The sequence below is a fragment of the Artemia franciscana genome, chromosome 3 (genome assembly GCF_032884065.1).
Source record: "Artemia franciscana chromosome 3, ASM3288406v1, whole genome shotgun sequence".
NCBI lineage: Eukaryota > Metazoa > Arthropoda > Branchiopoda > Anostraca > Artemiidae > Artemia > Artemia franciscana.
In genome coordinates, this window is record NC_088865.1 from 39931297 (window position 1) to 39958214 (window position 26918).

The 26918-nt window shown below is 35.3% G+C and overlaps 1 protein-coding gene across 6 annotated transcripts in view; it reads left to right on the forward strand.

The window, feature by feature from the left end:
* LOC136025260 (eye-specific diacylglycerol kinase-like) overlaps positions 1-26918 on the forward strand; it is a 266512-nt gene that overhangs the window by 80556 nt on the left and 159038 nt on the right. For all 6 annotated transcript variants that reach the window (XM_065701114.1, XM_065701112.1, XM_065701109.1 and 3 more), the window contains exons 4-5: positions 11273-11402; positions 17420-17538. In XM_065701114.1, the coding sequence (XP_065557186.1) occupies positions 11273-11402; positions 17420-17538 (249 nt within the window). The remainder of the gene's footprint in view (positions 1-11272; positions 11403-17419; positions 17539-26918) is intronic.

The following is a 26918-nucleotide window of genomic DNA, read 5'->3' on the forward strand; positions in this document are numbered from 1 at the left end:
TCGTACTTAACATGTGGTAATGGCATATAGGAGAGTTCTCATTCGAATAGACCTTTTGAGTTCTAGTATAATTTTCAGGAGCTAAAAGTGATTGAAGGGAAACCAGGGCCATCCTGCCGTCTTTGGTATTGGGGGCACCATCGCGCCCAAAAATGGATTCGCATCCAAATTTTAAGGTCGCTTTTGTAATTTGAACGGTCAGAGTATATTAAAAAATATCCGAAGTTTATATGATCGCTGAAGCCCCGAGGCGTTTTCAAGCATTTTTCATTTCGTCTAGAAGGATCGTAAATCATGGAATAAAGTTAGACTCGTCATGCACTAAGAAAAAAGATTTTTTTTTCAAACGAAGATAAAACTAATCATAGCAGCGCAATAGAGCTGCCTAAGTAAAGAGCGAAGTGGGATGTATGCATCATTTATTTATTTCGTTTTGTTTTTAATCCAGATACTTCGTATTGAATGAGTTGTCGTGGAAACTTCGGATAAGGCTCATTCGATTGGAAATTAAAATTTCTATTTTCTTTTGAAGAGTCAAAAGTGGTTGGAGGGCGAGAAACCCCTCCACATTTCCCTTATTCTCCCAACGCCATCCGTTAAAAGATACCCCCGGGGCAAGGACCGCAAGTTACAAAATTTGCCCTTTGTTTACATGTAGTGCTAATTGTTGGGAAAGGGGGACAGGTTTAATTCTTGGTGTCCAAACAGTCTAAGGGTTTTACCATAACGCTTTTAGGGGATTTTGAGGGAGCATTGAATTAACTTAAGAGCCCTTGGAGGGGGATATGAGGACTCAAACTCAAGTATAATCCCGGTAATGGAAAACCAGTGTCCTCGGGACCATTATATTACGAAAAAGATACTTGGCTGGCTATAGTCATTACAATTTTTGGGACCGAAATAAGTGTCAAGGAATTGTAAATGTGGTTAAGCCAAAACTGCAGGAAAAATAGTTCCCGTCCACTAAGCACACGACAAAAATACATAGATTACGGATCCCTTATATATTAGAATCCATATCAAAACTCATTTTAGTGGACATCTTCTCACTTCAAGCTCACATCAAGAATTGATAATAACTTGGAACAGTTTTCATCTTTGCAATCAAATGTATTTTTCACCGGAAACTTAGATACGATTTTTACAACATAGGGCTTTGACAATACAGCAGCAATATTCTTTGGCATGTAATGTTTCCAGGAACGTTCTTATTTCTATGGCAAGATACGATGAGATTCATAACTCAAATTTGCTATAGTATACCCTCTATGTGTGTGACCGGAGTATAGGTGGATAGGCGTAGTGACCGAACGTGTAGTAGCCGCAGTGATCGGGTCCAGAATCCCTATCCTACTGTGATCTCTGTATTGTAAATATCATGGAATCAACAAAATATATATTAATAGATAGGAAAGTCATGCCTCACTGCGAAAAAACCTAACACTACTACATATTTTGTATCTTGAACGTATCTCGATGATACCAGGCGTATGTGCCGGGAGGCTTGGCTCCGTACACATCGAAATTTTCGCTTTTTCGTCTTTCGCCTTACCTATTTTGGGTGCTATTTCGAACACCTAAAAAAAGTGATTACTAAAGCTTTTATTAAAAGTTGTAAGTCGCTCAAATTCTACACCTGAATGATTACTTTTAGGATTCAGATCAAACAGTCCGTGATTATGCTGAATCCAAATATATGAAAAGCAATAAGCTTAGTGTTACTCATCAAAGGCGAAATGCCTAAAAAAATTGCCTGTTTTTCGAAAATAGGGTGAAATGTCTCCAAAGTCAAGCGGTCTTAATGAAAATCACACCACCAGATTCAGCATATTAGAAAACTCAACTGTAACAGTTTCAAGCCCCTATATAAAAAAATGTGAAATTTCTTCTTTTTTGCCAGAAGAAAAAACACGGATGCGTGTTTTTATTCTTTCCAGGGCTGATCGTATCAAACCAACGGTCCTAGAAGATCGGAAGAGGGCTCATTTGAGCAGAATTTAGTTGTTTTAGTGCCCTTCTTAAGTGACCAAAAATATCGAAGGGAAACTAACCTCCCTCCCACTCCCCCTTTTCACAAAGACTTCCTATTAAGATTTCGAGATATTCATTCTATTCAACATAGTTGAGAAGTCCAATAGCTATGCCTTTGGGGATTACATGACCCTCCAGCCCCTGGAAAGGGCTGTAAATTTTGTAATTTGTCCATTGTTTAGATATAGAATTTGTTATTAGGGAATATACAGACATTTTTTGGAGGACTGTTTTCCATGGAGAGTTTTCTGCAGGGAGGAAAGCGTCCAGGGGTAATTTTTCATGGTAGGTTTTATAAGGGGAGGGGGATTTCCTGGCACGATATGAAAAACGGTCAGAAACTAGATGAAAAAAACTAGTTTTTTTTTAAACTGAAAGTAAAGAACAACAATAAAACTTAAAACGAACAGAAATTATTCTGTATAAGAAGGGGGCTGATTCTTCCTCATCCCTTTCTCTTTATAATAAAGTTCGAGTTTTGACCCCATTTTTTTTAGAACAACTCCTGAAACACAAGGGCACCGTTGGATTTGAATACTAAGTATTTTTAAATTACTTTAAGACTCAAGTATTAACAGCAAGGGATGAGGAATGGGCAGTTCCCTCATATACGGCATAAGTTCTGTTTGTTTTAAGTTTTAATGTTGTTCTTTACTTTCTCAGCTGAAAACCTCTTTTTTAATTAGTTCTATAAAGCAAATCATTGACTTCATTTTCGCTCTAAGGCAAAAAATTATTCGCAAGTTTAACGTTGAGAACTCTCCAGATGTCAATAAAATTGGCTCATAGATTTATAATATTCCATGGAATCGTAAGATACAGAATGGGGAATATTAAATCTATGAGAGAATTGAATAAAAAAAAAAAAAAAAAAAATGTTTTTTAACGAATGAAAGTTCTTAAGCCGAACTGGCCGGACATGACAAACAACAAAGAGAGATAAAACTAAAAAATAAAAATAAAAAGAAAAAAAAACCTCAAACGAGACTGCGGCCAGTAGAGAGAAAAGATTGAAAGACTAAAATAACGCGGATATTTGCTTTGATTTTCTCATTGAAGTAACTCTAATAGCTTCTTTTCGCTACGTGGATCAGTAGCGGCAATTGTATTTATTATTATTGGAGGTGGTTTTATTTGTTTTTAGTTTAGTATTTTTTTATCTTGTGCTGAGGACGCCTAGTTTAGATACAGGCGAAATATCCGTGTTATTTTAGTTTTTCATCTCTTTTCTCTCTACTGGCCGCAGTTTCGTTTGAGGTTTTTTTTTTGTTGAGTTTTATCTTTCTTTGTTGTTTGTTGTTTTTTGAGCTGAAAGTAAGGAGCAACATTAAAACTTAAAACGAACAGAAATTATTTCGTATATGAAGCTTCCTATTCTAATTAAATGGCTCCTGTGTTTCAATAGCCGTTCTTAAAAATTGGGACAAACAGTCAAACTTTAGCGTAAACAGCAAGGTATTGAGGAGGGGGCAACCATCCATATAAGGAATAATTTCTTTTCGTTTTAAGTTTTAATGCTGCTCCTTACTTTCAGTTTTAAAAACATTTTTTTTCTAATTTCTGTTTGTTTTTCATTTAATGCAGGCAAATCTGGCTCAACCTCCATGAAATATATCCCCCCCCCTCACGGGAAACTCCTTCGTGAAAATTTCATCCAAAGTAAAGTACACCTTGCCCCCTGTCGAGTTCCATCTAGACAGTTCTATTCTCGCTTAAAATCCTCCTCCCCGTAAAATTTATTGCGGACGATCCAGCCTGAAAAATTATCCTTAGCAATAGTTTCATTTGAAAAAGACTTTAATCTTTTACGGGTTTCTCGATCACTCCGAAAACGCACCCTTCCGTAGAATCTTTCATTCTGGAAGTAATAAAAATGCAGAAAATAGCCACCGGTTAATTCCCCCGGAACATTTCCCCATGCAAAATTGAGTTGGCAAAGATAATAAAGACAGTTAACAAGAATTTCGGATAGGAATTTTGTCAAATCCCCCTGTTTAAAATTTTCCATGGAATTTCCCCTTTCCCTCTGAAAAATTCCCTCTTCAAGGATTCTCCCATTGGAATTCCACCCCAAGCACAAAATCCCTACCCCCCAAAAATGTCTGTATACTTCCCAATAACAAATACGCAAACAATGGGCAAATTTCATAACTTACAGGCTTTTCCCCACTGACTGCGGGTGGGGGGCGTCATTCTACCCCTAAATACATAGTTATTTGATCTTTTAACTATACTGGACGAAATCTCAAAATTTTGATCAAATAATTTTGAGAAATAAATGGGCGTGAGAGGGGGCCAGTTACCATCCAATCTTTTTCCTCACTTAAAAGGGGCACTAGAACTTTTAATTCGTGTTTGAATGCACCCTCTTCCGATCTTTTAGGGCCATTGTTTCAATACGATCACCCCCGGGGAAAAAAACAAAGAAATGAACACGCACTCGTGATCTGTCCTCTGGCAAAAATAGCAAAATTTCACATTTGTATATAGGAGCTTGAAACTTCTATAGTAGGGTTCACGGGTACGCAGAGTCTGATGGTGTGATTTTCAACAAGATTCCTTGAATTTTAGGGGGTGTTTCTCCTGTATTTAAAAAATCAGGCAAATTTTTCCAGGCTCGTAACTTTTGATGGGCAACACTAAACTTGATGAATCTTATATATTTGGAATCAGCCTAATAAGATGATTCTTTTGATCTATCTATTGATATCAATCCGTTTTTTAGGGTTTTGCTTACTATTGAGCCGAGTCGCTCCTTACTTACAGCTCATTACGAGCAAAGAAGCTTTTTTGAATAATAATTTATTTTCAACCCTCTATAAACATTAAGACAAAAGTGGAGCAATGAATAATAAGAAAAAAGGAGACCAAAATAAAACAAAAGCAATTTACTAGAAAAAAGTACAGTGAAATCGCTGAAATTTTGAAATGACAGACTGGGACAATTCTTCATGTGACTGGGCCGGTTTAGCCGTTATATCTGCATCATTCAAATTCTGCACAATTTTTCTATTTTTTATTCCATTTTGGTAAAAAAAGCGAAAATTTCAAATACTGAAAATACGCTGAGCGGAGAGCTCCGATATCTTTTGGGAAAAATTTGAAACAAACCAGATAAAGAATAAGACGGAGTGGTTGCCGTAGGCCGAGTACGGTTTTAGTAGTAGTTTGCGGTTATATTTATTCGAGTTAGGTACAATTTTTGACTACCCGATCTGGAGCTTCAACTTAGCGCTGAAAACAGTATTCGAACGAAATGACCATGAATTACTTGTAATCGACATTTCCAACCATTTACTGGATTCAAAGAAAGACATAGAAAAACTTGTATCATTAAGTGGTGATCTAGAAGAAACCTTAACAAAAAGAGTGGAACTCCCACTTGCCAATATTCAGGGAAAGTCCAATAGTGGAAAAAGAAGAGGCAACAAAATTAACAGAGTTAGAAAGCCTCTTCCTTGTACGACTATTTAAAAGAATGCTATCTGCGTAAGCAAGGCATAAAACATTAGAATTTCTAAAAAGAAATTTGTCGGAAGATTATTCAATACATTAGAAACCTACAGTTTAAAAATAGAGGGAAATAAAACACCACTTTGTCTCAGTCCTTGCCTTACACGAATTAGAGAATTTAAATGAAGACCATCACAGGTTTTAAGACGAAGAAAAGAATTCCCCTACTAATTTTAACATAAAAGTTAATAATAGATCAATAATAGATTAAAAATAGATTCAAAATTGAATAAATTAAAATGGATGAAAAACATAAATAAGAAAAAAATAGAATATATTAAAATAGAAATAATAAATTAAATAGATTAGAAATAAAGAAAAATAGATTAAAAACAGAAAAATTAAAAATAGATTAACATTAAAAAAGGATTAACAATAGAAATATATTTCTACTTTTTGAAGCTAGATAATAAAGAGCTTGAGCGTGCACACTAGAGTCAAAAGATTTTTCAAACAGTTCGTGGTAACGAACTGTAGTAAGGAGCAACCCGGCTCAATAGTAACCGAAACTCTAAAAAATGGATACCAAAATTTTGCTACCAATAGTTACATCAAAAGAATCGCATTTTAATGCTGATTTCAAATATATAAGTTTCATCAAGATCAGTTATACCCATCAAAAGTTACGAGCCTAAGAAAATTTGCCTTATTTTAGAAAATAGGGGAAAACACCCCCTAAAAGTCATAGAATCTTAACGTCAAATCACACCGTCAGATTCAGCGTATCAGAGAACCCTATTGTGGAAGTTTCAAGCTCCTATCTACAAAAATGTAGAATTTTGCATTTTTTTTTGCCGGAACGCAGATCACGGATGCGTGTTTATTTGTTTTTTTTTGTGTTTTTCCCCAGGGGTGATCGTATCAACCCAGTGGTCCTAGAATTTTGCGAGAGGGCCCTTCCCGAGAGTTCTAGTGCCCTTTTTAAGTGACCAAAAAAAATTGGAGGACACTTAGGCCCCCTCCCACGCTAATTATTTTCCCAAAGTCAACGGATCAAAAGTTCGTCAAAAAAAGTCAACGGATCAAAGTCAACGGATCAAAACGGTCAGATCACGGATCTGACCGTGAAAAAGTCAACGGATCAAAATAGGGACATTCCTGATGTCCCTTGTCGGGACATCAGGAATGTCCCGACAAGCCTGAATATATTTTATTCAGCGTAGTCGAAAAACCTTATAACTATGTCTTTGGGGACGACTTAACCCCCCCCCCCCCCCCCCCCACAGTCCCCGTGGGAGGGGCTACAAGTTACAATCTTCGACCAGTGCTTACATATAATGGTTATTGGGAAGTGTACAGACGTTTTCAGGGGGATTTTTCGGTTGGGGGAGAGGTTGAGAAGAGGGGGATATGCTGGGGAAGTTTCTATAGAGGAATTTGTCATGGGGGAAGAAAATTTCCATGAAGGGAGCGCAGGATTTTCTAGTATTATTTAAAAAAAACAATGAAAAATAAATATGAAAAAGTTTTTTCAACTGGAAGTAAGGAGCAGCATTAAAACTTAAAACGAACAGAAATTATTACGTATATGAGGGGCTCACCTCCTTCTAATACCTCGCTCTTTACGCTAAAGTATTTTTACTAATTTCAACTATTTATTCTACGGCTTTCGTGATTCAGGGGTCATTCTTAATGAATTGGGACAAAATTTAAGCTTTAGTGTAAAGAGCGAGGTACTGACGGGGGGGGGGGGTGAACCCCTCATATATGTAATAAAAACATGAGAATACAAAAGTTCGTTACGTAAGCTAATTTATAAGTTACGTATATCTTTTGCTAATAAAAACTGTTTTAAAAAGAAGAGTTGAGAGAAAGAGTCAAACTTTAGCGTAAAGAGCTGGGCGTTGATGAGGAAGCAGCCCCTTTCATATACGAAGTAATTTCTGTTCGTTTTAAGTTTTAATGTCGCTCCTTACTTTCAGTTAAAAAACTTTTATTTAATAATAATCAAGAGCACATATATACATGCCATCAGGGGCGCAGCTAAGGTTTTGAGTTTGGAAGGGAGATATAAAGAATGTCCCGACAAAATCATTAAGTCTGCCGACAAGCCTGAACATAATAAGCTAAATTAAGAATATATAAAACTTACCGGATTTAATCCGATCTATTACAGAATTACACAAAAACCAACTGATTACAAAGGAACTAATCTTAAAGATCGATACGCCTTTGTGTCTTCACTTTCGCCTGACTCATAAGTGCTGATGACTCCAACTCAGCAGTTATGTCTTTTTGGTGTGGAGGAGTAAAAGGGAGTCAAGTACCTCATCGTCCATGGTTCACCCCGGTTGTTTTTATACCATTTTCATCCAACTGCAAGATCTCTCGCCTGAGAGTCGTTAATTATAATAAGAAGCTTTTTTAAAACTCTAAGGAACTTTATATTTTTACATAAAATCCTCTTATGTAAAACTAGCTGTTGGGGTGGCGCTTCGCGCCACCCCAACACCTAGTTGGTGGGGCGCTTCGCGTCCCCCCAAGCCCCCCCGCGCGGGTAAGTCGTTACGCGCCATATTAGTTACGCGCCATTGTAGTTGTGTCCCTGTGTCATATAAATAGATTGTCAGGTTTGCTGACTCTTGAACATGCAACATATAATTGTCCATGGGAAAAACAATCCGTATTCAGATCTATACCTCATTATTCTAATGATGTGTCCCTGTGTCCCGGTCGTCATTTATATTCCCTGTGTCCCGGTCGTCATTTGTGTCCCGGTGTCCCAGTTTGTAATTTCTCTTTGAGTGACCCGGTCGTCATTTATATTCCCTGTGTCCCGGTCGTCATTTGTGTCCCGGTCTGTAATTTCTATTCGAACAATCCCTGTGTCTCGGTCGTCATTTATATATCCCGCCTGTGCCCCCGGCGTCCCCGTTGTAGTTGTGTTCCTGTGTCCCGGTCGTCATTTATATTCCCTGTGTCCCGGTCGTGATTTGTGTCCGGGTGTCCCAGTCTGTAATTTCTCTTTGAGGTTCCCGGTCGTCATTTATATTCCCTGTGTCCCGGTCGTCATTTGTGTCCCGGTATGTAATTTCATCAGTTGACAAACATGACGTCAGTCGACAAACAACTTCACGACGCATACAGCTCAATCCTTATAATGACGTCAGTCGACAAACATGACGTCAGTCGACACACAAACATGACGTCACTCGACACATACACACACAGACAACTTATTTCTATATATATAGATTAAAAGGATTTGTCTAAAGGTTTTGGAAAATTCCCTAAAAACTTGGCCTTATATAGTAGTGCAATTTATTCAATCAGCGTTGCAGGTGACAGTTGGACTGTAAAAAGATCTATCAGTGAATTTTTATGGGGAAAATTGATTAGCCTAGCATTGATTCGGTTTGTATGGGTGGATCTATGGAGTATACAGTTCAATTGGCCGGGAGGTGGATATGATGGTTACAATGGTTATGGCCGGAATGGAGGCTATAGGTGTATAGATGTTTAATTTTAGTAGGAAGTTGCCTAGACGTTTGTACATTAGCGTAGTGAGCTGCCGAGTGCGCTACAGAGTGCATTAACCTACTAAAAATCTAAAATCTAGGTAAAAATATTTGCCCATAGTTTTGGTCAGTTTATATCGGAAATGGGACGAGACCGAAGTTTCATAAAAGGTTTTGTGAAGTTTTTGAAAAATTCAGCAGAGTCATCTAGGCTAGCCTGTCCCTAAGGTTATTTATAAGAAACCAATAAAATAAATTGTTAGCTGAGAAATATGAGCAGCAAGGCTGTATCCAGGGTGGAGAAGTTAGGGGTCTGACCCCCCCTCCCCTTAATATATGTCCGACTCGTAAAAACATAACAAAAATGCATATAAACAAATTTTTATGCTAAAAAAAATACCCTCCCCTCTCTAGAAATAAGGAACCTCGCTGAAAGAAAATCCTGGATATGACTTTGATGAGCTGTCTTGAATTCCCATCATTCATTCTTCAACAGCAAAATAGTTGTAATAAGTTGACAGTTTTACTGCGGAGAAAACGGAAAAAAAAATTGTCGACGCCATTCAGAATAAGTTTTTGATTATTGTCGATAATGGATAGCTGATGAATTAGTTGTCAATAACAGGGCTGTATCCATTATTTTATCGGGGGGGGGGGAGGGTTACACAAGGATTTTTTTCGTGGGGGATGGGGGGTGTACAAAAAACTATGAAAAACGCATCAAAATTCATTTATATTAATTTTTGTTTACGTTTTTTACGGGTCGGACAAACTTTTATTATGGGGGGGGGGGCTCAAACCCCCTACACCCCTGGATACGGCCTTGGTCCACAGTACTCTAGATTGATTCGGCTAAAAGTGTCTTAAAATAATATTTTAGCCATAATTTTAAATTTTAGAGGCAGAGGAGGAGGGGAGGGGAATTATTTAGATCAATATATTTAGGAGGTTTAGTAAAACATAAAGGGGTAACAGAAAATGATTGTCAAGATTGAGGAACAACAGGAAAAACATTTCAATATTAAAATAAGGAATAAAGAAAAAAAGAGGCTAAATAGTAAAATTGATCGGACACGTTTTTTTATAGTCAAATAGAAATCCAAAAATGAAGGAAATACTTCCTTGATTGATAAAAATAACTATAAATATAACTATATTTATAAATATGAATAACTGTAAACCTTGATGCTTCTATGATGTTACTTTCTGGCCATTTAGTTTCAAAAATCTTCGTGTAACTTACTTGAAAATATGCTTTTGGTCTTAAAGTCTCACAGAGGGCGTTCCGGGTCATGCCAGTAAGATAAGGCTTGATGGTCAGGTTATGTATATGTTTCTTACAGTTTTAGTAAATTAAGAATTATAAGGCTATTAAGCTCTTGAGAAACTATATTTGCTTTGTTGAGAAACTAAAGTTTCTTTGTTGACAAAGCCATTTTACGAGTGACCCCATTCTTTGATATAAAATGATAATGCCAATGAAGCAGAAATAGGTATTATGTCAAACTGTAATGCTTCAGATGATAAGATAACATTGAATAGTTCAATTGAGGATTCTAACTTATAATTCCGAGTTCTGCATATAATTTTACTCCATGATACTTCACTCCATTAATTAAAGTGCTTGTAAAGGAAAGCTGTAAATTCTTAAGCTTTTTGATGCCATTTGTTTTAGCTTGTTTTTACTGATTTGCCATTTGTTTTAGCTTGTTTTTACTGATTTTTCACCCACGTTTTTTTTCATTTTTATTTTATTTTCTTTGTCAATGTGGCACCTGCTCCTACCCAGCACTTTTTTCGCGGAAGAGTGAAAATCACTCTTTTTGGGTGTCATTTTTCATTTTCTTGAAACGTCTATAGTTGGCATCTTCGTCAGAAGTGAAATTAACCTAAGGAACAGGGTTGCTAACTTGCACACTTTCGCGTAAAATACACTGTTTTCTTCTTCAGAGGGGATGCGCGTTCAAATTTTTTGACTTGTATTCTTTTCTTCTTCTTTTTTTTTTTTTTTTTTTTTTTTTTTTTTTTAGCAAAAATCACTCTTTTTTAGCCTTGATTGGTACTCTTCTTAGACGTCGGCAGTTGGTAGCCCTGCTTCTACCAATCATTGCATAAATTAATATGTTTTTTCCATAAAAAAATTGAATTTCTGATTTTAATAATCTTTTAAATTGGCTATATACGGTTGTGCAAGTTTCCACTCAGCCTATTCAAACTATCAGATTTCATTTATCAGTGCCTTTACTCAAACTTTGCCTTGTTTTTTTTAGGCTTTCCATTCCAAGCTGTCTTTCACTTCAAAGGAAATTGTAGCCATCAGTTGTTCCTGGTGTAAAGATTCCTATCATAATAAGGAAGCTTGCTTTTCTATACAAAGGATCGAAGAAAACTGCCTCTTTGGTAAGATGCCCCCTTCCTTTATCTGTTTTCCTTTTGTTTTCTTCGATTAAAATCATGAAAGGGCTGGAGCTTCAGAACAACAATCTCGGAGTTATGATCCTAGTTCCTTTTTATTTTGTCTTTGAATTAAGTGAAGGAAATTTTCAAATGCCTTAATTTTTTGACTATTTGGAAATGAGGACGATTGAGATTCGTGTTTGAGATGAGAAAAATACATACTAAGGAAAAATGTAGGACTATATTTTAAAATAAGCTCACTAAATAAGGTGTTGGCTTATGGTCAACACCGCTGTGTGCACTCATCCTCCACCCCAAAGCTTTACTTTTTACTCTTAATCTAGCATACCCTATAAAATATACTACACTATATACTACACTATACTACACTATATACTACACTACACTATACTACACTATATATACACACTAATATATACACATATACACACTACATATACACAATATATATACACACTATATATACACACTACACTAATATACTACACTATAACACTATAAATAATAGTTTATACATAATTCATCCATAATTAATATAAATGTAATCAAAATATAACATAAAAAAGGTAGTTATATTCATGATGCTAGGTGTATTCCCCCCCCCCTCTCCCGAAAAATTCCTCACCACAGAAATCCCCTCCATGAAAAATTGCCCCTCCGCCGTAGAAAATTCCCCACCCCCTGGACAATTACTCCTTCAGAAAATTTCTTTCACATGCGAAAATGAGCAGTCAAAGTGAAAGTGTGACAAACAAAAATGTTTAAGAAAAGAAAAAAAATTATAGAAGGAAAGTACACTACGAAAGAAGAAGAGAAGGGAAATACGTCAAAAAATGTTTACATTGAAGTAACTTTAAGTTGTATGATTTTTTTTAAGAAGTTTAATTTTTCAATTTCCAATAGCAAACTTAGACCCTATGTTAATAGGGTCTTTTTTAATCTATTTAAGCAACATGAAACCAAACTATAAGTTAAAACCACAAGTCCGAAAGTGATGCCATCTACTTTCAAAAAGATTTTGTTTGTGATTTTTGTGTATTTGTTATTTTTATTTCTGTGCCTCGGTCTGAGGAAGAGGAATGGTAACACTTAACCTCCTAAAATTGAATGCTTCTGTCATAATTTAGAAAATTGGAGCTTTTCCTTTGGTCCTTTCTTGGTAGTTATATTAGAAATCTCATCCATGGTAAGAAAATAAATTTGGGATTATGGAAATACAAGTTTGTTTTAATGCGGTCAATAAAATTGCGAAAAATCCTTATTTTTTTTTTTTTTTTCAATATTGGTTCACAAGATGCAGCCTTTGAATAAAAGGGCTGATAGATTTATTGTTGTGGTACATGTCGGAAAAAAAAAATTGAATAATGAGTTTCCGTGAAAATGAGCTAAGTCCCGATCAGTTGCCAAAACAGCTAAGTAAAGATTCAGTCCAATAGCAAACTTGCTGCACTAACTTTACCCCTCAAATCCCGACTCCCCGTCAATTAGTTGCAAAAAGTTTGGTGTGTTGCACTTTGTTTGAAGCGGATTAACAAAAGCATTGTCAATCTGTTATTGAGTTAAAGCTAGTAACGGCAGGTATGTGGCACTTTGTTTGAACTGGAGTCACACAAGAATTTTCGATATGTATTATTGACATTGTAAAGTGGTCCTATGACCACCCTAGCCTCTCCTCTACCCTCTCCCACCAAATTATTACAGAAAGACAGGCATATGGCACTTTGGAATGATTATAGTTGGAATGATATAATTTTACACATATGTAGTTGGGGGGATGTAGGCTTAGGGATGTAGAACCTCGTTTGAATCAGCACAAGGATTTTCAGTCTGTATTATTGTATATCCCCCTTAGAAGGTCGCCCTTCTAACATTCCTATTATCCAAGATTACTATTATGAGTACAGCCGGTGCAAAAGCAAGTTCAACTAAAAAGTTAGAAATTAAATTAGAAATAAAAGTTTTGGAAATTGAAGAGTAGAATTTAAAACTCAAAACGGTCAGAAAATAGCTTACACAAGACTTAAAACTTAAATGAACTTTTTACTATGAATAAGGAAACGAGGCTTAAAGTCAAACCAAATACAAAGAGAAATTGCATTAAATAAATTTAGTTTGGAAATGCTTCCTCAAATCTCCCTAAAAATGTATTTATTTGAGCAATCTGGTATGCAACTAATTAAGACCTGTTCCTGTTTTAAAGCCAATTCTATCAAATTCAAAGACCTATCAAGTAGATAAACAAAATTATCAATTTAAGCAATCTATCAAGTTTTCGGTAAAGCACAATGACACTCCAACTTTCCTTCTTCAGCTTCCTCGAAGAAATTATTATTTATATTTCTCTAGTTAACATATTTTTTTAGTTTATTAAATTTTGATTAATATTTTTTTTTTGGATTTAGGTCCTTTTTGTTTTGTTTATTCGTCATGCTGTACGTTTGGACTGTAGTTACTAAATAATTTTTGTGTTACTTTATTTTTTTACTTTCTAGGTGTACATGTAGATTTTTTCTATTTTTTATTTGTTGTTGGGTTGGGTTTTTATTCATGAAGACGGGGTAAATCTCAATGATGTGCCTGAATATCCACACTGCACTCCAGATAGGGCTCTCATAAAATTCTATTTCCTCCAAAAATAAAATAAGATTTTCTTAGCAATGCATGATATTATCCAATTAATAAGCGATCACGGCTGTTGTCTACATTCTTTGTTAAGTTACTAATGATAATAGGCCAACTCAATGATAATAGGCCAATTCAACCGAACAAAAAACAGTAAATTTGGATGTAATTGTGAAGAAAATTGAAACTTTGTCATTTTCATCCTCTTGCCAAAACTTTTCATACCATCCACGTATAATAGCATCTTCCTGAAGAACTTTAAGACCCCGGAAGGGTGTTATTGGCCATTATGGGCCATGTCAAAGATCACAAGTAAACTCCTATAGTATAGTCCATTTTCGTTACCGACTTCATGGAAAGTTTTCATTTTCAAAGAACTAACTTGAAAGATCGGTTGGCTTTTAGAATTCTATGAACTTCTATACTAATGAAGCCTTATGGACATCCATTTCATTGCCTAGATAATAAGTTGATAATAAACTTGATAATAAGTTGTTTATATGGAGCAACCATTTTCTCCTTCGGCTAAACCTTAAATCTGTTTTGGAAACGTAGCCCTGTTTGTCTTCCTTCATAAATGACTTAAGGAACAAGAAGCACAAACGGCTTTGCAACGTATAAATCTTGGACAGTTGCTCATCCGGATTTGACAATCTATAGAGTGCTATGTTAGGAGACATAAATTTTTCTTTGGAGAGAGAGGAAAAAAAAGTGTTCCGAGTTTTCAACTGTTATTAACAACCTTGTTTTTTTCAGAAAAAAAAGTTACGATAAATATGGTGATAACTGAAAAAAAATTGATTTCATTAGCTGCCGTTTTCAGCTATTTTTGTGAATGACAGAAAATGGACGCCCCCTCTGCACAAGGAGGAATAAAGGAGAATCCTCTTGCATTGCTCGAAGAACACATATCCTCTATAGAATTATCGAATTACGTAGCAATATTCTTTTTACTTTGTGACCAGAAGGAGGGGGGGGGGGCAGCCCAACTATTTCCAGGTGGCCAAGCCTTCAAAAAGGGTTGTGTTTTTCAGAAAGAAGTCATGTTTTTCCGAAGGTTACTAAATTTGTAATTTTTGCATAATTTTGGCTACAAAGGGGAGGGGGATGAAGGCTCCTGCTCTCCCCTCTGAGTATGCTTGGGCAGATAGCTTTGTAAAAAGAGTGTTGAAATAATTGAAGAAAGCTACTGAAAACTACTGTCTCTAGGGGATTTGATTATTGAATTTTTCAAATTGGTGCTTTTTTTTTTGGGGGGGGGATCGTTTATTTGGTACATTTTCACTGGAAAAATGGCGCAGCAGATGTTTTCACCCCAAAAAATCTGGCAATACTGAATGCAGCTGAAATTCAGGGTTTAATCTACTGCGCAGTTTGAAATTAATAGATCAAATGGAAATGGTGGCGGTATTATTTTGATCTTTAAAAAAAAAAAAAAAAACTAAGAAAGTGACTTATTGGGCACTCTCCGTCTTACTCGTTCACGAAGGGTGGGGTCTTGGTTATGTACCTCCCTACCTATAAATCTTGAAAATTTATGATTGGCCACTTCATTTCTTTTTTTCCCATGCGAATTTGTCCATAAAATACTTGTAAATATCAATTGGTTGAATGTGTTGCATTTCAATAAATTTTAATTAACGAAAGCTAAACTTCTGCTTTAAGTTTGAGAAATAGGGTCTGAGGGGGCTAACAGGCCGTCTCGTATAGACGACGACTTGTGCTTTTGTTTTAACGTTTAAGTATTAGTGTCAGTAAGCAAATGGGTCATAACAAACCCACTCATATACCAAGAGATAAAAAAAAGGGTCAATTTAGGGAGAGGGTTTCTTTCTCTTGATTCTACCCTGGAAATGAATATACAGATGTTAAGAAGGTCTAAAAAATGTCGATTGGTAATATTTTCTTAATTCTGTTAAATTGACGCGTAACCCGTTTTGGGAAGACAGTGAGTAAATTTATTCGATTTCCCAATTTATCCTGTTTTATTTTTCCATCTCTAGTTTTCAGTTAAAAAAAAAAAAATGCAAAAGGCTGAAAAAAAGAAGGGTAAATGTTTAAGACGCTCAAAGGACAGTGCAGACCCACCAGGGGCAGCCTTGAGGCGTGAATTAAGATTAAGAGTCCCTAACAAATAAATTTTGCTACGGCCCTCCCCCCAAAATGTCTGGTGTTGGTGAAATTTATTCTATTTACTGCTTAAAGTTTGTTAGTTTACTATTTTATGCAGTCAAACTAGTTTTAACAAAGACACTTTTATTCATATAAGCACGATTTATTTATTTATAATTTGTTTTGTAAAAGCACTGAATATAATAATGTGAAAAGCTTTTTTATATAGGTTTTATCTGTACTGCTCTTTGTATAGTTCAGACAGCACTTTGGGGCGTTTTTTAAACACATTTTGGAATAAGGACGTGACTTAAGACACTTCAGTCTGGAGGCAGAATTGTCAGTGGTTGACTACTCGAGAAACTCCATTTTTCAATGTTACTTAACCATTTGGAACGCAACCCATCAGGAAGGTATAAATCAGAGTCATCTGTTGATTCCTTCAGGTGATATTCAACTGTTAAATACAGCTTTGTGATTGAAGTAGACCAGACTTGTTCGCAGAGGGATACTGGCAGGGTCGTATCCAGGATTTTTTTCCCGGGGGATTTTACAAAAAGATTTTTTTTGGGGGGAGGGGGATTACAAAAAAAATTAAAAAACCATAAAAAATTTAATTATATTGGTTTTTGTTATGTTTTTGCGATTTGGACAAATATTTCGGGGAGGGAGGGATCTAAACACCCTTCCCCCTCCCTTTGTGGATACGGCCTTGGATACGGGTCATATCTCTCTCTCTCCATAATGTTGAGATTTCCTCAGTAATTTTAGTTTGCCTATTTTTTGTACTTTTTCGAATATTTCCTCCCCCTCTTTAAACATACCCCCCTTCACAACCCTCATGAAAGAAGTTCATGCCTACACAAACATCAAAAACTACACTACACAAAACTTGTTTGTGATGGAAAGGCAGTGTGGTCTTCGTCGCTATTTACTCATGCCTACATGCCTGAACTAAACATATGTCTATTGGCCGACAAATTTTTCTGCTGCCACGAAGTACGTTAAACGAAATTTGAGTATTAGCTTGAGATTTCCAAAACCTCATGATTGTTGGACCAGATCTCTGTTAATAAAAAAAAAGTGGCTGGAGAAGATGTGTAGCACGCTCCGTGCTAGACAATCCCTAATTCTGCCATGAACTTTAATATTTTTACTAATATCCTTGTACTTCTTATACTTCACCCACTCTACTTCACATATCCATTGTATTGATGTAAAATTAATTTGTTATATTCGTTTATTTTTTTTATTTCTTATTTCAGGAAATCAATCATGCGCAATAGTCCCACCATCTTGGATTGTTAAACTACCAACTAAGGATTCATTCAAGTCTAGTCTCCGAAAGTCCCCCAAAAAGCGAGGGTCCAAAAGAAAAGACAAAGTAAGTGAATTAAATGAGTTTCGCACCAGTAGAAAGTTTTCTAAATAGGTCAAGGGTATCAAAGTTTTCCTGGCTGTCAATGTTAAAAAAGTACTTTCTGGTCTCACTAATCAGGTCCTGAGTGAAAACTTAAGGTTATTTCTGTTTTTTCCATTTTCTTCTGAAAATGACGAAAAATGTATGTTTCAAAACTCATGGGGAGGGGCTGATACCTGCCCCCTGCCTCTCTAATTGGTGCCCGTTGTCAGGGATTCTAGAGATTAGCGTATATTCACTACTCCCAAACTTGTATTCACTAAGAAAAATTCTGATTAACGCACACTTTATGTTCAAGGAAAAATGTATGTTGTACTGAACAATGCATAGGCTAAGGCCTGACGGGGAGGGGGTAATTTAGTCCATCGTCTTTCCTGGATATTTCGGTATTTTACGAGTTTCTCTGATATTTTACCCTTTTGATTAAAATACTGTATATAGATGGATGAATCATATTTCGATTCATGGAAGATGGAGCAATCATATTTCGAAGATGGCAAATCGAGGAAAAGCAGCAATGGCAACGCTGTTCAGGAACAGTAATTTGACGGGAATAGGTGACTTAAAGATGCATAAAAACGTGTTCAACTCAAAAATAAGGCCAACCCTCCACTATGGAGGGGAAGTATGGGGCCTAGAAGTGGCAAATTCATTAGAAACTCTACAGCTACAATATTATACGAATGCTAGGTCTGCACGCCACAACTCACACACTTTTCATCAAGGGAGATTTGGGACTTTTCTCCATGAGAAAACATAGACAGATCCATTTAATTAAGTTTTGGCTGAAAATACTGCAATGTCCCTCCTCAAGACTCATCAGAGCAGCGTATGATGAATTACTTACCCTGGGACAAAAATCGTCATGGCCCTTCCATGTCAAAAAACTACTGGACAGCACAGGTCTATCGTATGCATGGAATGGAGGAGATGGCCCAATCTCAGATCAAAAAGCCTTTCTGTCAGAGATCCAAACAAGGCTGTAAGACCAAGAAATTCAGAAATGGTGGAACGACCTTAGCCAGTCGGAAAGCTTAAGTTCTTACTATAAGGTGAAAGAAAATTATGGTGAAGAGTTATATTTTAAATTAGGGATTCCAAAAGAATCCCTGAGGTCTTGGATGCAGGTGCGAGCAAACTGTCTCCCTCTTTACAGTGTTTGGAAAAATAGGTGTCACCCGGAAATGCGGTATACTTGCCCAATTGGCGGTGATCTTGATGGGCTAGACCATTTCCTTTTCAGGTGTCAGGGGCTAAATGAGCTAAGAGGGAGCTTTCTTGGGGTGGGTGGTCGTGAGCCCCTTCTTGGAACTTTGAATTCGACGTCGAAAATAAATATAGTAGCAGTGGCAAATTTTGTCCGGAAGGGTCTTGTTATTCGAAAGTCGATTGTTACATAATTTAGTTTGTTTGTTGTTATATATGTATGTATACGGCCTGAAAAATGGCTTTAAATACAGTCATTCATTCATTCATATATAAGCTGCTATGCTCTAAACTCTAAACTCTAAACAATTGAAATGACCAACTGCCATTGTCGATAAAAAAAGAAAAAAAATGCACAGAAAATGCAATATTAAGAAATGTATGTGTGGAGATAACATTAAGTAAGAATTTGGAAGCACCAAAGTTTGGAAAACGTTTCACTAAGTAAGATGGATGTAACTGAGCAAAGTCATATATCAATTGCAGTAAGTCAAATGATGTTTTTTTTTTTTTGTTTTTTTATGGAGGCAATGAGCCTTTGTGGCCTGAGACCCAAATAAGATTGGGGAATCTACCCCCTAATAGCAGTATTATTTTTTTTGGAAAACATATTTACATCCTGCCCTCCTAATTACAGCAACTTCAATGGACTGGTTCAATTCGTTTCCTTTTATCTTATTATGTTACTAAGATATCTAGAAGTTTTTTTTTCTTTTCCAAAATGTGTGTATCGTCTTTTCCCATTCACAAAAATTCTTGTAAATACAACCTTAGACATTTTATGTTAATTTCATTTTTTGTTTTTTTAATCCCTCAGAAAGAGCTGCTGTTTTCTGTAGGCGTGTTGATCATTTTACCTGACAGAGTTTGTAAAATTCTGTTGCACAGGTCGATTGACTTATTTGGGGACGTGGGATCTTGTTAATTGATCCTTTTAGGCAGATTTATAAATGTGGGCGTTTCTAATAGCTTTCTAAAAACTAATTCTTATCTTCAAAATAAAGCTTAAAAAATTCACTTAAAAACTAATCTCTAGTTAATTTATATCTTATGCAAGTGCAAAAGACAAATCAACTGCAGAGGAGGTGGAATGTTCTGCCAAAGATGTGAAAACTGAAATGTTCATCGTGTTTTATACAAATTTAATATGAAGCACATGTTCCTAAAAAAAAGAAAAAATGAAAGCGAGTTTCAGCTGAGGTACGTTGCCACGTGGACTGATCTCTCAGCAGAGATAATCCCAGAAAATCCCTCCCTCTAGGCGTTCAAGAGAAGTTATAACATATAGAAAGATATAGTACCGCACTTTATATAGAAAATAAGGTAAAGAAACTCACTTCTGTTTTTTTCTTATACGAATGCAGTTGCTTGGAGATATAGGAAGCACTCTATTTGGCGAGACCTCGAACTCCAGGGAGGGAAACTAATGGTATTATTTCTATGTAGTACTAAAACTTAGGCAGAAAAAGACGTCTTCGAAGACATCTGACCCATTGCTCCCTTGCCATGTTTCAATGACTGCTGTTGATGATTTTGACCGTAATTTCCAAGAGGTTTTTCGTGGTAACCATAAATTTACAGTTATATTCTTATCTAACTTGTGCTGCTATGGTATTATGAGGTAAACAAAAAGTGACGTCAATAGCAGGACTACTGGCTTATCATCACTTGTAGTTGAGCCATTAAGCCTCAGATAAAAACGGAATGAATCCCGTAGACCTTTTAATTTATGATAAACTGCAGGTAGTAAAGCCATTATAATAAACTGCAGTTGAGCCATGAAGCCTCTGATGAAAAAGGAATGAATCCCTTAGACTTTTTAATTTATAATAAACTGCAGGTAGTTGCGTCATTATAATAAACTGTACTTGAGCCATGAAGCCTCTGACAAAAAAAGGAATGAATCCCGTAGACCTTTTAATTTATAATAAACTACAGGTAGCATCTACTTAGGCAGTCTCCTTGAATTTTTTTTTATCCCTGCCACCAGTAACGGTTTTTAAAAAGTGCGTCTCGATTTGGATGATTCTCCAGATCCTCAACGTCAATCTGAAAATTTGATTTCAATAGAGACTTGTTTGTTCGTTCCGTATTGATAGTTCGCGGAATGGAGACGTTACAAACGTTGCAGAATCGACTTACTGGCAGAATGGCCGAATCTGCCAAATGAAGACGCACTTAATTGTGTTAAAAGTAGACAAAACCGGTAATTTAGGCTAAATTCTTTATAACTTGGTCGATTACCGTAGTTTTTGTTACATGCTTGGTGACTGTTTTCTTGCGTACGTGCCACAAGGATTTTTCTATATCATCTGGTATCTTCCTTGTTTTGCTCTATTTGTGGCGCTTTGTGAAGATAGGGGTATATGCGATACATTCGTTTATTCATAGATATCCTAGTTCAGAATGTTATCCCTGAAAAGCGAAAAATTCAAAAAGCGGGAGATGAAGATTTTTTCGTATAGAAGATACCATCTATATAAGCCCCATCTATATAAATTAATTAAAAAAAAGTTTGAAGAACCGGAAGATTAGAACAAGAAATGTTCCGAACAAATGAACCCTGCCATCTACCGCACACCTGGAAGACACCGGTTTTTGTCTGTCAATGCGTATAAAAGTGTGCTAACCCCGAAAAAAATAACAGCATAAAGAAGCTTCAAAATATATTGTACAATTATAAGGATAATGATATGATGGCTCAATCTGAAAAAGATCATTTTTTTTCTGTATTATCTGCTTTTTGTCTACTATCTGGTATCTTATCATGTAATAAATCTATCGTGCAGCTACGTTTCTTTGTTTTTGAAATAAAGACTGCTCTTTGTTGAAAGCTTCATCATTACACCAGACAGAGGATATGAAAGATAAGATTAATCTATTACAGCGTTTGATTCATCCTCACGTAGAGGGGTTTATCAACTGTTGGCGTCAACAATAGCTTTCACAAAATTTTTATTATCAAACAGTTCGTGATAACGAACTGTAGTAAGGAGCGACCCGGCTCAATAGTAACCGAAACTCTTAAAAATGGAATTTTTTGGAATGGAAAATCAAAAGAATCGCATTTTTATGCTGATTTCAAATATATAAGTTTCATCAAGTTTAGTCTTACCCATCAAAAGTTACGTTCCTAAGAAAATTTGCCTCATTTTAGAAAATAGGAGAAAACACCCCATAAAAGTCAGAGAATGTTAACGAAATTCACACCATCAAATTCAGCTTATCACCGAACCCTGAAGTTTCGAACCTTAGAAGTTTCAAGCTCTTATCTACAAAAATGTGGAATTTTGTATTTTTTGCCAGAAGACAGATCATGGATGTGTGTTTTTTTTTTTTTTACTTTTTACTGATTTTTTTCCTAGGGGTGATCGTATCGACCCAGTGGTCCTAAAATGTCGTGAGAGGGTTCATTCTAACGGAAATTAGAAGCTCTAGTGTCCTTTTTAAGTAACCAAAAATTGGAGGGCCTACGCCCCCTCCCACGCTCACTTTTTCCCAAAGTCGCCGGATCAAAATTTTGAGATAGCTATTTTGTTCATCCTAATCGAAAAACCTGATAACCATGTCTTTCGGGACGACTTAATCCCTCACAGTCCCCGGGGGAGGGACTGCAACTTACAAATTTTGACCATTGTTTACATATAGTAATGGTTATTGGGAAGTGTTCAGGCGTTTTCAGGGGAACTTTTTCGCGTCGAAGAGGGGGGGAATGAGGGGTTTTGTGGGAGGATCTTTCCATGGAGAAATTTACTATGAGGGAAGGGAATTTTCATGAAGAGGGCTTAGGATTTTCTAGCATTATTTAAAAAAAATAATAAGAAAATAAATGACAACATGTTTTTTCAGCTGGAAGCAAGGAGCAGCATTAAAACTTATAACGAACAGAGACTATTATGTATAAAAAGGGGTCATCTCCTCCACAATACCTTGCTCTTTACGCTAAAGTATTTTTAGTAATTTCAACTATTTATTCTACGGCTTTTGGGATTCGGGGGTCATTCTTAAGGAATTGGACAAAATTCAAGCTTTAGTGTAAAGAGCGAGGTATTGACGAAGGGTCGAAACCCCTCATATACGTAATAAGAATATACAAATATGGAAGTTCGTTTCGTAAGTCATTTCGTAAGTTACGTATATTCATTACTAATAAAAACATTCGTAAAAAAAAATTAAAAGTTCTAGTTGCCTTTTTAAGTAACCAGAAATTGGAGGGCAGCACGGCCTCCTCCTCACCCTCTTTTTTTTTTTATCAAAATCGCCTGATCAAAACTATGAGAAAGCTATTTAGCAAAAAAAAAAAAAAAAAAAAAAAAAAAAAAAAAAAAAAAAAAAAAAAAAAAATGCAAATTTCATTTTAGTTATTCATGTGCGCTGAGCCAAATTCAAAACATGCATTAATTCAAAAAGTTTCGGAAATTAAATAAAAAAAGTTTTTTGGAACTGCAAGTAAGGAGCGACTATATGAAAGGGGTTGTCCCCTCCTCAGCGCCTCACTCTTTACGCTTAAGTTTTTCATTGTTTTGAAAAGTAGAGTTGTAAGAAAGAGCCAAACTTTAGCGTAAAGAGCGGGGCGTTGAAGCACCCCTTTCATATATGGAATAATTTCTGTTCGCCTTAAGTTTTAATGTCGCTCCTTACTTGTAGCTAAAAAAAACTTTTTTATATTTAATCTTCGTACTAAAGCTTTTAGTTTGTCTGAGAATAGATCTAAAAGTAATTTAGCCAATAGTCTTGCCCCAAGGGTAAGCATGATTCTATTTAAAGAAAGTTTTTCTCTGTTATTTGACATGTTTTCCAAATTTTGGGGTTTTCAGTTTATAGTTTTAATTTTCTTTTAAAAACTATGGTATTTGAGATCTGCCATCATCAAACCAAGAACTTGTAGAAATGTTTGTTTGTTTTATTTTTAAGTCCATCAGTCTTGATGAATATTTTTTTCTGCTTCTAAGGCAAAGCATTCAGGAGTGCCAATTATAGAGAAGTCGGCCATTTTCCTTCCCCTAGATCTTATTTTCTCCCCTATATTTTGAGAAATACTGTTTTTGGTAGTTTATTAGAAAATATTGGGAAAAGGCAAAATTGTCTCCATCTAGATTTAGAAAAATACCTTTTTTTTTATCTTCATTAAAAAGAAGGAATTCGAGAAAGCCTTTGTCTCGTCCCATATTTTTGTGAATTTGCGTCCCTGAAAGCATATATTTTATTGAATCCTATTTTCTTATTTTATAATTGACTAACTATTTGGCAACCTATTTGGGTATTTTTTCTAATGCTCTCTTTTACTGAAAGCATAGACTGCTCTTTTATAGAAACTCTCTTCATTATACCTGACACAGGATATGAAAGATGAGATAACCTGTTGCACGGATCTATTCATCCCCACGAGGAGAGGCCTTTCTATTTTCCTACTGAGAATGAAAATCCATTACGAAAGTATCGTATTGTTCTCTTTCCAGTAGATTCTTTTATTGGATTGAAGCAATCTCTTAGGTTGGATTCATCGTGATTTTCTTCGGCAAATTTAAATCTAAAACAGGCCACAACGGCTTGTTTTCGTTTTTATTTTTAACGTTTATATTTTAAACTTCATTTGTTTAGAGTAAGACAATGTCTTTTGATCAAGAATCAAATACCCGATTGTAAGTAGTGCTATGGCATTCAGCTTATACGGGTAATGCCATAGATATTGGTTGCTTAAAGGAGAGGTAGGTGTGATTGTGGCAGAAAGTTTTACAAGCGAAAATCGTTAGTATTTATTATGAATTATTAGAATGGAGCATGAAGAAATGTAATTTGAAATACTAAAAAATAAAGCGTGGGATGGCTATGACATAGGAAGTTGTCCTTGAATAGTTGTAAGTATATCACGACTGCAACAATGTTTCCTATATATATATATATATATATATATATATATATATATATATATATATATATATATATATATATATATATATATATATATATATATACATATATATATATATATATATAAGTATCGTATTGTTTTAAAAAATAGAGTTGTCAAACTTTTTTGAAGAGTCAAACTTTAGCGTAAAGAGTGGGGCGTTGAGCAGGGGACAGCCCTTTCATATACGGAATATTTTCTGTTCGTTTTAATTTTTGATGTCACTCTTTACTTTCTGTTAAAAAACTTGTTTTTTTATTTAATTTCTGAACATTTTTGAATTAATGCAGGCTTTAATTTCGGCTCACCGTACATGAATAATTAAAACGAAATTTGCATATTAATTTTACTAATTTTGGCTAAATGGCTTTCTAAAAATTTTGAGCGGACGGTTTTGAGAATAAAGAGGTGGGGGAGGGGGCCTAGTTGCCCTCCAATTGTTGGCTACTTAAAAATTACCACTTTATTTACTAACGTTTTTATTAGTAATAAATATACGTAACTTACGAATTAACTTACGTAACGAACTTCTATACTCGTATATTTTTACTAACTATATGAGGGGGTTTGCCTCCTCGTCAATACCATGCTCTTTACGCTAACGTTTGAATTTTGTTCCAATTCTTTTAGAATGACCCCTGGATCCCCAAGACCGTTTAATTAGAATAAATAGCTCTTCTGAAATTACTAAAAATACTAGCGTAAAGAGCGAGACATTGAGGAGGGGACGAACCTCTCAGATACATAATAATTTCTGTTCGTTTTAAGTTTTAATGTAGCTCCTTACTTTGAGCTGAAAATTTTATTTTATTTTATTTAATTTCTCAGTGTTTTTTAAATAATGCTGGAACATCCAGCATTCATGAAAATTTTCTTCCTTCATGATAAATCCGTACATGGAAATATCCTTCCACGTAACCCCCTCTCCCTGACCCCCCACCAGATGATCTATATTTATTTACACACACACACACATATATATATATATATATATATATATATATATATATATATATATATATATATATATATATATATATATATATATACAAATAAGAATTCTTTTTGCAGTCATGATATATTTCTGCTCTGAAACAGAAAACGTTCTGAAAAAATAGGTTAATTTTATTAAAAATCCAAAAATCCCAAATTTCTTGACAATATTGCGTTTTGTCAACCCCACGGGTGTAATTTGGATCAAAGGAACATGATTCTTACAATTTATTAATCTGAGATCTATCAATAATTTACCTAGGTAAAATTATGTCTTTACTGACTAATTTTTCGGTGAAAGATCTAAACTTGGATAAAAGATAGGAAAATCGTATTTTTTTCCACGTTTAATCTAAAACAATCCAGACCAAATTTCAAAAGTTCAATTCGGAAGGTGGATAGAACCGAATCTTAAGTATAGAATAGTAGCAAAATTTATGTTTTTTGTTTGTATACATAAACTGTAGAGGAGCAGAAAAATAGACCTGGAGGCTGTGTACCCTAGGCGCATGCTGACGCCTTTTGACGGTGACGCTTTCTATAGGCGTCAAGTTCAGCGATCATATATGGACTTTTCATTACATATATGAATTGTTAATTTCAAATATCCCCTGAGGAGCAGTATATTTTTCGTATTTTGTATTATTAAAGTTGTATTGTTTGTAATAAGTTTGTCTCAGCCCATATATATATATATATATATATATATATATATATATATATATATATATATATATATATATATATATATATATATATATATATATATATTATATATATATATATATATATATATATAGTTTGTCTCAGAGTTTGACGACAATTGACGTTTGGTTTCGGTGCAATAAATGTTAAAACGTTTTACAGGCTGTCCTCTACTTTTCAACCAATTATTTTCAATTTAGAAAAATTATATACACCAAATTTTAAAGGGGTAATTCGATAGATGGATGGGGCTGAATCTCAGTTATAAGATAATGGTGAAATTTTCATCGTTCGCTTGTATATTATCACATAAAACAGGGGGAAGGAGGAAAAATAACACTCCAAAGCTTGCACGGGGAACATAGCCTAAGTTAACTAAACCTTATGCTTATCTCATAGGTCCTTTTTCGTATTAAGGACAAACTTAGGGGACTTTCTCCTTCACTAATAGGATATCAAGTGTGTGTTCAAGAGTTCCTTCCTTAGAGATAGGCAAAAGGTAAAAATGCTAGTTGTATGTGCTGGGGAA